The sequence below is a fragment of the Branchiostoma floridae genome, chromosome 4, assembly GCF_000003815.2.
Source record: "Branchiostoma floridae strain S238N-H82 chromosome 4, Bfl_VNyyK, whole genome shotgun sequence".
In the NCBI taxonomy this organism is placed as follows: Eukaryota; Metazoa; Chordata; class Leptocardii; order Amphioxiformes; family Branchiostomatidae; genus Branchiostoma; species Branchiostoma floridae.
The window spans coordinates 8,857,913-8,869,405 of NC_049982.1; the positions used below are offsets into that span (position 1 = coordinate 8,857,913).

The 11,493-nt window shown below is 38.9% G+C and overlaps 1 protein-coding gene across 1 annotated transcript in view; it reads left to right on the forward strand.

Annotated features, from left to right (window-relative positions):
* Positions 1-1,215: 1,215 nt before the first annotated feature.
* Positions 1,216-11,493, forward strand: part of LOC118413208 (fibropellin-1-like) — a 22,361-nt gene continuing 12,083 nt past the window's right edge. The window contains exons 1-13 of the mRNA XM_035816425.1: positions 1,216-1,225; positions 1,622-1,894; positions 2,663-2,776; positions 3,167-3,280; positions 3,633-3,746; positions 4,086-4,199; positions 4,556-4,669; positions 5,021-5,134; positions 5,487-5,600; positions 9,649-9,762; positions 10,118-10,255; positions 10,667-10,780; positions 11,123-11,320. Of these exons, the coding sequence (XP_035672318.1) occupies positions 1,216-1,225; positions 1,622-1,894; positions 2,663-2,776; positions 3,167-3,280; positions 3,633-3,746; positions 4,086-4,199; positions 4,556-4,669; positions 5,021-5,134; positions 5,487-5,600; positions 9,649-9,762; positions 10,118-10,255; positions 10,667-10,780; positions 11,123-11,320 (1,645 nt within the window). The remainder of the gene's footprint in view (positions 1,226-1,621; positions 1,895-2,662; positions 2,777-3,166; positions 3,281-3,632; positions 3,747-4,085; positions 4,200-4,555; positions 4,670-5,020; positions 5,135-5,486; positions 5,601-9,648; positions 9,763-10,117; positions 10,256-10,666; positions 10,781-11,122; positions 11,321-11,493) is intronic.

The window sequence follows — 11,493 nt, forward strand, 5'->3', positions numbered from 1 at the left end:
CAAAACATTGCATATAGCTATTGCTTGCTTGATTTGTATTTTTTTCAGATACCGACTTGTGAACGTATTTCATGCTTTGCACACCAGTGTTCGTAGATTTGTCATTTTTTTTTAGTTTTGCACCTATAAATTGATATCCTTTTTATATATTAGTCTGGGATTTGTCTGAAGATAAAATGTACATGAAACACCTAGACACACCACAAACACCATAATCTCTTCACGGACTCTTGCTCCTGACTACTAGTATCACTAGTTATCAAAAGCTCGACCTATTTAAAACATATGATAAGACAATGTACATTTTAGCAAAGATCATGCGAAAAGCTCCCTATCAAGGAACGTGTTCAGTTGAATTGAAAAAACGCAATGTCTGTAGAAAATAATAATGCCATTGTCATTGACAGGAGCATCATTTTAATAGCCTCGGCCAAACGAAAATATTGTTTCTCACCTATTTCCCGTATGTCCAGGCAAGCCCTGTGGTCGCGCCCCCAGCCACCCCGAAGGTTACCCCAGTGATTGTGACCCGGACCCGCCCCGCTACCCAGCCGGGCTCGTCTGTACCTTCATCTGCCCGGCAGGACACGTCAGGACGTCAGGTGATGGGAGGAAACTATGCAAGAACGGCAGATGGAGGGGAGACGATCTAGTGTGTGAAGGTAACCCATTAAGCTCGTGTTCTACCACTGACTTGATGTCTAACATTCATTGAAATAATAAACTAGAGTTCGAAGACCTTATACCTTCATGACATATTTAGAGCTTTTTTTAAAACATTTGTGTTACCTCATTGATTAGGATGGCAAGGGTGTAATCAGCATTCCATTTTAACATCTTCTTATCTAATCTGCGGATGGCTTTCACATGGCTGTCCCCAAAAATACGCACGGTCGCACGATCTATGTGGCCAGGCCAATAGATAGCAATAATACATTAAACAAGATATGGAATGATATACTATCTTAACAAATTCAGTTGGATTTCGAAGTAAGCAGTTTAACAGCTATGCCAATTTAAAATTGCAGATATAGACGACTGTGATCCCAACCCTTGCCAAAATGGCGGCGGTTGTACCGACGGGATTGCCGGCTACAACTGTACCTGTTTTGAGGGCTTTGAAGGAGATCACTGTGAAAGGGGTAAGTGCTGTCTCTTGAACATCTGGGTCAGTCTGCATAGTTTGATGGTGTTCCACTGACTGACCTATCAATCATGTCAGCAGGTGACTGTAGAAGACCAAATACGTTTTCTTTGTAGATGCACTCATTATATGAGGATTAAAGGAACAAGCTTTTCGAAACAATTAAAACAGTAGCTTTTACCAGCGAAAAGCCCTCAAAACACATTCCTACTAAAATCACAGAACACAGTAACCATTAAAAAAGAACGCGGTACTTTTGAAATGGCCACTGCCTCCGAAGAAGAAGTCAAACACCACATGAAACAGTAATGTATGTGGAAACATCAGATGGTTGTATACAATAGACACTTGTTGGCTGTACTGTTTGCACCCTTAGCCTTCGATCATAAAATTACAACTTAAGTTCTTTGATATGTTACAACTTGATTTGACATGATAAGTCAATATCAACCCTTTCTTATCGTGATCTTACCACAGCGTCGTGTCTGGTGAGGCCTCTCTACGGTCCGACAGCAGACGACAACTACTCTCCAGACGCATGTGTTAACTACGACGTCCTACTCCCTGAAATAACGAATCTGACAGAGTCCTTTAATAAATCCCTTGCGGAACTCGGGCTGAGTAATGTGCGGACGGACCTGGAAGAGTTGCGTGACGTAGACGAATGTGCCTCTGCTCCGTGTCATAATGGCGGAACTTGCGAAGGCGAGGTCAACGGCTACACCTGTACTTGTGCTCCTGGCTATGCAGGTGATAGTTGTGAAACAGGCAAGTTTTACAATTACAGTAGTCTCATTTGTAAATTCGACGGCGTTATTCAGGTTATAACAAGTTTTCAATTTGTTCCCTTTGATTCCCTTTGAAACAAAATTTATATGCCTGTACGTACAGCAGGAGAAAAAACAACTTGCTTTACAACCCTGTGATTTGAATGTCATTTTACTTTTGTTTCTGAACATTTCTCTTGGAAATAATTTCTTGTTACCAGAAGTGGTGAAAGCTACATAAATGAATCGGACCATTTGACTCTCAAAATGGTAAATATCACTTTAGACAGAACTTCTTGTATGCCATTCCAGACGTAAACGAATATGAAACGAATGATTGTGAAAACGAATGTGAAACAAATGATTGTGAAAACGGCACGTTTTTTCCCCATAATAGCCGTGTTAGCTCTTTCGTACACCTAACGATTGTCTACGGCGTTGTTATAGTTCAAACATGTTTACTGCCATGTTGGTTTAGAAGCATAAAATTCCATCACTAATGCGAGTACTCAAAACAACAGCAAAACACCTTTTCTTTACCATTGGACTTGTATGATCCTTTACTACTTATTTTCGTTCACAGAAATCATAGACGATTTCTGGACAAGTGTTCTGAACACAAAAAGAAAGTGTTCTGGTTTTAACATTTTATAATCACATCAAAATGCACGTTGAAAAGAATTACCGGACATTTAAATGTTTAATATGAATGCAAGCACTTTCTGACAGAAGTTTTTACATATCATTACAGAAATCGACGAATGTGACAGTGATCCATGTCAAAATGGCGGAACTTGCAATGACGAGATCAACGGCTACAACTGTGATTGTGTTCCTGGTTATGAAGGAGATGATTGTGAAAACGGCAGGTTTTTCCCCATAATAGCCGTGTTAGCTCTTTCGTGCACCTAACGATTGTCCACGGCGTTATTATAGTTCAAACATATTTACTGCGATGTTGGTTTTGAAGCATAAAATTCCATCACTAATGCGAGTACTCAAAACAGCAGCAAAACACATTTTTTTACCATTGGACTTGTAACGTTAGGATCCTTTACTACTTATTTTAAACAACGTTCACAGAAATCATAGAAGATTTCTGGACAAGTGTTCTGAACACAAAAAGAAAGTGTTCTGGTTTTAACATTTAATCACATCAAAATGCACCTTGAAAAGAATTACCAGACATTTAAATGTACATGTGTAATATGAATGCAAGCACTTTCTGACAGAGATTTTTTACATATCATTACAGAAATCGACGAATGTGACAGTGATCCATGTCAAAATGGTGGAACTTGCAATGACGTGGTCAACGGCTACAACTGTGATTGTGTTCCTGGTTATGAAGGAGATGATTGTGAAAACGGCAAGTTTTTTCCCATAATAGCCGTGATAGCTCTTTTGTGCACCTAACGATTGTCCACGGCGTTATTTTGGTTCAAACATGTTTACTGCCATGTAGGTACGAGTACTCAAAGCAACAGCAAAACACCTTTTTTTTACCATTTGACTTGTATGATCCTTTATTATTCATTTTCGACAGCGTTCACTAAAATCATAAATGACTTCTGGACAAGTGTTTTTACCCAAAAAAAGAAAGTCTTCTGGTTTTACGATTTAATAACACCAAAATGTACTTAAAAAACAATTACCAAACATATTAATGTTTGATATGAGTGCTAGCATTTCCTGACATAACTTTTTGCATATCATTACAGAAATCGACGAATGTGACAGTGATCCGTGTCAGAATGGCGGAACTTGCAATGGCGTGGTCAACGGCTACAACTGTGATTGTGTTCCTGGTTATGAAGGAGATGATTGTGAAAACGGCAAGTTTTTTTTCCCATAATAGCTGTGTCAGGTCTTTGGTGCACCTAACGATTATCCATGGCGTTATTTTGGTTCAAACATGTTTACTGCCATGTTAGTTTAGAAGCATGAATATCCACCAAGAACATTGCAAGTACTTAATGCAAGAGCAAAACACCATTTTTATCATTTGACTTTTGTGATCATTTGCTATGCATTTTCGACAGCGTTCACTGGAACCATACGGTTTTAAGATTTGATCACATATCAAAACGCACTTTGAAAACAATTCCCAGACATTTAGATGTTTGATATGAATGCTAGCATTTCCTGACATAACTTTTTGCATATCATTACAGAAATCGACGAATGTGACAGTGATCCATGTCAAAATGGCGGAACTTGCAATGACGTGGTCAACGGCTACAACTGTGATTGTGTTCCTGGTTATGAAGGAGATGATTGTGAAAACGGCAAGTTTTTTTTCCATAATAGCTGTGTTACCTCTTTCGTGCACCTAACGATTGTCCACGGCGTTATTATGGTTCAAACATGTTTACTGCCATGTTAGTTTAGAAGCATAAAAAGCCATCAGAAACATTGCAAGTACTAAATGCAAAAGCAAAATACCATTTTTTATCATTTGACTTGTGTGATCATTTGCTATGCATTTTCGACAGCGTTCACTGAAACCATACAACAAAAAGAAAGTGTTCTGGTTTTAAGATTTAATCACATCAAAGTGCACTTTAAAAACAATCCTAGACATTTAGATGTTTCATATGACTGCAAGCGTTTTCTGAGAGACGTTTTTGGCATATCATTACAGAAATCGACGAATGTGACAGTGATCCGTGTCAAAATGGCGGAACTTGCAATGACGTGGTCAACGGCTACAACTGTGATTGTGTTCCTGGTTATGAAGGAGATGATTGTGAAAACGGCAAGTTTTTTTCCATAATAGCTGTGTTACCTCTTTCGTGCATCTAACGATTGACCACGGCGTTATTATGGTTCAAACATGTTTACTGCCATGTTGTTGTTAGTATTCAAAACAACAGCAAAACACCTTTTTTTACCATTTGACTTGTATGATCATTTAGTATTCATTTTCAACAGCGTTCAATAAATTCATAAATTATTTCTACACAAGTCTTCTTACCAGAAAAAAGAAAGTGTTCTGATGTTACGATTAAATAACACCAAAATGTACTTTAAAAACAATTCCCAGACATTTAGATATTTGATATGAATGCTAGCATTTCCTGACATAACTTTTTGCATATCATTACAGAAATCGACGAATGTGACAGTGATCCATGTCAAAATGGCGGAACTTGCAATGACGTGGTCAACGGCTACAACTGTGATTGTGTTCCTGGTTATGAAGGAGATGATTGTGAAAACGGCAAGTTTTTTTTCCATAATAGCTGTGTTACCTCTTTCGTGCAACTAACGATTGTCCACGGCGCTATTTTGGTTCAAACATGTTTACTGCCATGTAGGTACGAGTACTCAAAGCAACAGCAAAACACCTTTTTTTACCATTTGACTTGTATTATCCTTTAATATTTATTTTCGACAGCGTTCACTAAAATCATAAATGACTTCTGGACAAGTGTTTTTACCCAAAAAAAGAAAGTTTTCTGGTTTTACGATTTAATAACACCAAAATGTACTTTAAAAAGAATTACCAAACATATTAATGTTTGATATGAATGCTAGCATTTCCTGACATAACTTTTTGCATATCATTACAGAAATCGACGAATGTGACAGTGATCCGTGTCAGAATGGCGGAACTTGCAATGACGTGGTCAACGGCTACAACTGTGATTGTGTTCCTGGTTATGAAGGAGATGATTGTGAAAACGGCAAGTTTTTTTTTCCATAATAGCTGTGTCAGGTCTTTGGTGCACCTAACGATTATCCATGGCGTTATTTTGGTTCAAACATGTTTACTGCCATGTTAGTTTAGAAACATGAATATCCACCAGGAACATTGCAAGTACTTAATGCAAGAGAAAAACACCATTTTTATCATTTGACTTTTGTGATAATTTGCTATTCATTTTCGACAGCGTTCACTGAAACCATACAACAACAAGCGTTCGTAGAACTCAACCTTCGTGAAAGAAGGGTTTTTGGAGTAGAACGATGGGCAAGCTGTTCCCATCATGTCGCGACAGTTACCATGGCAACAAAGTTCCCTGTCTACCACCCCACGGGTGGGCCACGTGCTGTTAATTCCCCCAGTCCGCCAGTAAACTCGTGGCAGTCGGACGTGCGACCGGCCGCTGCTCCACATTGTTACGGAAAATACGCGAATTCCCTCCCAACCCACTCCGACACTCACAATTGCAGCTCGTCAGCCGTTACACTTATATTATTATAATGGTTTGATCTTACCTGCCCTGTTCTGTCCCTACGTTCCCAGGTCCGCCGATTCGGCTTCATAGCGACCAGATTTGACACGTGTTGTCTGTAATTTCCCAATACTTTTACTATGGTGTTATATGACTCATGTACAGCTCGGCAGGCATTTCCGGTCTCGTCCTCATGCCTCCCATGTGTTGTTTCTGTTGTTTTGAAGCGCCAGAATAAAAGGTTGTTTTTCTCGCCAAACGCATTGTCTCTGTGGTTCATCTACTCCGTCGTTACAGCTAAGATAGCTCACAGAGTTTGGAAACAAAAACCTATTTGCCCTGCAAATGGGCTAGGGTGTGGTGGTTGGAGGGTGTTTTTATAGACATCTCAGGGGCTAGCCTTACAGAAAATGATACGTTCGATTGGCAAAAATTCTCGGAATTCTACAACTTTTTTCGCGCCTATGTAGCTGTATCATTGCGTTGACAGATTGTCATGGTATTTGGAATGGAGATAGCTTTTGTCATGGGCCGTGAGCGAGCGAGTGAGTGAGATAGCTTTGGAGATGCCATTACATAATCAATTTTCATCATGCAAATCAGGGGCTAATTTGCATAAATAATGAGGACAGTTTATATTAATAATAATAACTAGGTGTATTTTGCCAGCCAGTAGGTACCCAAATTATACGCCTACTTCATTTCAAAATAGCAGATACTCAAAGATAAGACACATTAGTCAATTCCAAGTCACCATGACGATTTCATATTAGGTGATATTTGTAATAAGTCTGAATTATGTTGAATAAAAGAATATCTAAGCCACAATAATTGATTTTTTTAAAAATTGACCAAGAAAATATTCATCTATTTGAATTCATTTGAATAGTTTAGAAACATTTTGAAAGTAACTGTGCAAAATATTTTTTAGAATAATTGTGAAACCTCTGTGTGATTCTTTCACATTTAAACTTTGCCAAATGGTAAAATTAGTTAATTGCCCCCATAAAAGTAAGCCATGTTGTTGCCTCTGTATATTTTTAGATTTCTCTGCTGGGCACTGGTGGATCCTTTGTGGTGGGTCATTGCTGCATTGACACCCAACCATACTTTGCAAGGATGTGTGAATTGCTATCTTCCCAGCCCACTGACCCATTTACAAAATGTTACAAAAAATGGTAGAAAATGGTAAATAATGGTAGAATGCTGTTATCATTATTTAGAAACCATTAGAACTATCTAATTCCACACCATGAATATTTCCAAAGTTTTACAGGACCGGGGAAATATTTATAAAATTGAAATAATGTTGAAAATATTTCTGAAGTATCAAATGTCGATTCTAGATTCAAAACTTTAAAATCAATTCTAAACAATGACAACAAACATCCGCACGATGACTTGGAATGGACTCTAGGTGACAAAGAGAGAAATATTAGCCTAACTGAGTTGTGTACTAGTATGTCCGATTGGTAAAAATTCCCGGAATTGACAGCAAGTTTTCCGCGCGTACGCAATAGAAAAATCCCTTCAGATGGTAATAACAAGGGAAGGGTTGACGGATCAATATTGTCAATATTGACGACTTGATACATTGCATGGACGTTTCTACAAAGTGATATTATAAATTATAGTTTTTCTTTGTACGGCCCCCTTTACAGATCATTATTGCCGACTTGTTGCTTGCAACAATGATGATGTAGCATTCTTTGTTTCACAATGAAGCCCACTACATTGTGCATCCTATATGTCTAATGTACAATCCCTATAAACAATCTCATCAATGACTAAAAGTTACTGTGAAAAACAAACCCTGCTTTGTTCAACAATGTATTGTACCGGTAGTAACTGTTACATGTACAACCCTTTTAAAACGTATAATATAGGGCCCTGTAAACAATATCACCATTGCCCTTAATCTACAGATGATCAAATCTTATAGGAAACATTTACACCCCATCATGTATAATGTACTGTCCCTATAGTACCATTGTCTTGTAATCGTCTGGTATATATAAGTCGTGCTGTCCTCTATTGCGCAACTATGACCTTTGGGGTCACTTCCTGTGGGGAGCCCATGCACAACTAGCTGCAGCCCACGCAGAATGACGTAACTCCTAAATATAAACCACTATTGCGTAATCGCCATACTTAGCGTCCCTTACAGATGCTCGGAAAAGTGCCAATCATCGAAGTGACAAATTTGCCGCGAGGGAAGCCAAATTTTGAACTTTCTACGGATACCTTTGGACATAGAAATGCTCCTACACATCAATAAAGACATCGATGTCACGTGTAAATGTCTCTGTTTCATACCTTATATGTATGGACATGCATTTCCATACTGTAGTGACATTACGTCTCCAACATTACAAACACATTTGTATCACGCTAAGACCCCTAGACATTTTATCACATTCAAAATAACTACAGACTTCCAGCACCTTATACTTTTACGTCTCACCTTAGTGCTTGCTTACACTAACAGATCTCCTACCTTTCTCATGCACTTTCGCTTCAGTGCCCTCCTCTTCTCCAACGACTTTCCACCTCTTCTTGTGAACACCATCTTTCCATCAGACCACCAGTTCTTCTAACAGAAACCAAACCAAACCACATCACATGAACGCCTAAGCATTACATCGCCATGACGTAACAACCAACATATAACCATTGCAGTCGGCTTGGGCATGAGCATTACATCAGTACCCAAATATAGAACCATTACGCCATTACACCCAAATATAGCCACACTGGTTTACTGCCGGACCTATTTTCCAACTACAAACATCCCCGGCAAAACCGTCAAAAGCCACTAAACGATAAAACGCCACGTACGTTTCTTCACTGTCTCAAGAGCTACCCACATACCAAATATCAGATCAACCTGTCATGCCGTTCATGAGATTTTCTGTCCACAGACACGTACCCTACAACGGTTTGCACACATACCTATTGCATTCTGCTAATTACCTCCTAATTTGCATAATAATCATACAATTATGTACATCACTACCTAAGCTATCTGCATACCTACAGTCATTCCGATCCATCGACCCCTGCTTCCATAATTCCTTCTCAAAACCTAACACAAGAATAACTTTCACCGCCCCAGCAAAACCCCTAAGTGGCCAAAACTTACACACCTTACTATTCATTTATACAGCTACTTACCACTTAAAAATCATCACCCAAACATGTCCCGAAAAAAAAATATCAAAACCGGAAGTTCTGCTGCAGTACAATAACACTCCGCTAGAGCGCCCTGCCGTAACGCATTTCCTACCATTCCTTCGTCATGTCTAACCCTACCCACATACCAAATATCAAAACAATCCATCCATGCCTTCCCCAGTTATCAGGCTGACAAACGTCCCTCTCACAAAAAAAACAGCACTCAAAACAAACCCTTCGTTTCACGAAGGGAAAAAGAAAGTGTTTTGGTTTTAAGATTTAATCACATATCAAAGCGCACTTTGAAAACAATTCCCAGACATTTAGATGTTTGATATGAATGCTAGCATTTCCTGACATAACTTTTTGCATATCATTACAGAAATCGACGAATGTGACAGTGATCCGTGTCAGAATGGCGGAACTTGCAATGACGTGGTCAACGGCTACAACTGTGATTGTGTTCCTGGTTATGAAGGAGATGATTGTGAAAACGGCAAGCTTTTTTCCCATAATAGCTGTGTTACCTCTTTTGTGCACCTAACGATTGTCCACGGCGCTATTTTGGTTCAAACATGTTTACTGCCATGTTAGTTTAGAAGCATGAATATCCACCAGGAACATTGCAAGTACTTAATGCAAGAGCAAAACACCATTTTTATCATTTGACTTTTGTGATAATTTGCTATTCATTTTCGACAGCGTTCACTGAAACCATACAACAAAAAGAAAGTGTTTTGGTTTTAAGATTTAATCACATCAAAGTGCACTTTGAAAACAATTCCCAGACATTTAGATGTTTGATATGAATGCTAGCATTTCCTGACATAACTTTTTGCATATCATTACAGAAATCGACGAATGTGACAGTGATCCGTGTCAAAATGGCGGAACTTGCAATGACGTGGTCAACGGCTACAACTGTGATTGTGTTCCTGGTTATGAAGGAGATCATTGTGAAAACGGCAAGTTTTTTTTCCATAATAGCTGTGTTACCTCTTTCGTGCATCTAACAATTGACGGCGTTATTATGGTTCAAACATGTTTACTGGTCGCCCTGCTTATAGATATATGCGAGATCCCTTTTGAAAACTGAGAGGCCTATTCTCTGATTAGCTGACAGCTGGTTTGTGGCGACGCCCACAGGAACTGATGGTGACGGTTGAGATAGCAAAGTACAGACAAGAGGCTGTTGGATGTCTATGCGTAGGAGAATGTCCCATTCAGATAGCCAACTCTTTTCAAATATACTGAAAACGTTGAAAGGTATTATCAAAATGTGGAAAACAGACCACTTCTTTTACACCAAATATCTAACTTACCAATTTTCGCTATCGCCAAATCTAGAATATTATTTGATTCTTTTGTATTGGATTCTAGCGAATTATTTGTTGTTGCAGACATAGACGAATGTGCCCTTGATCCGTGTGTAAATGGCGGAATATGCGAGGACGCTGTCAATGGCTACACCTGTACTTGTGCTCCTGGCTTTGCAGGAGATTATTGTCAAACAGGCAAGTTTTACCATGACTGCAGCCATCTCATCTCGTAAACTCGAATATTTCTTATATCCACGGAATACATTTATGCATCCAAGGATCTAGGAAGGAGGGACGAAACTTTTCAACCATCAGTTTGATTTTAAATGCACAGAAAGCAAAAAAGGCTATTCTAGTATTATTTTTATTAGTTACACAACTGAGGTCCTAATTTACACATTTATTCAACGATGTTCACATTCAGGTAACAAATGCCGCAAGTATGAAATTGACATTTACCACCTTGATTATGGAAATCAGCTCTTAAATTCTGAAACAAAACTAATCCGTTTCATCCAACTGTATACGTACGTACAGTGCTCTGCTCTGCCAGAACTGACCCACCGGAAGGCGGGGGCAACATGTACTGTACAAATCCAGGTCCATCGTACCCGATTGGCACGGTCTGCAGCCTAGAGTGTGATAACGGCCAAGGTTACTTTCTAAACTCCGGAGACGAGAGCAGGACATGCCAGGAAGGAGGATCATGGGATGGAGACGATCTTGTGTGCTCTGGTAAGTGTTAAAAATTACGAATAACACGTCATTGTGGTACTACAATGACTTGTGCAGTCTTTTTCAAGTTGTTGATAATAACGTTTTATTTGAATTTGACATATACATGCACCATTTTAGTCTAAACATTATTTCAAACTCCATTTCGTCCTGAGCTTATATGGTAATTATTA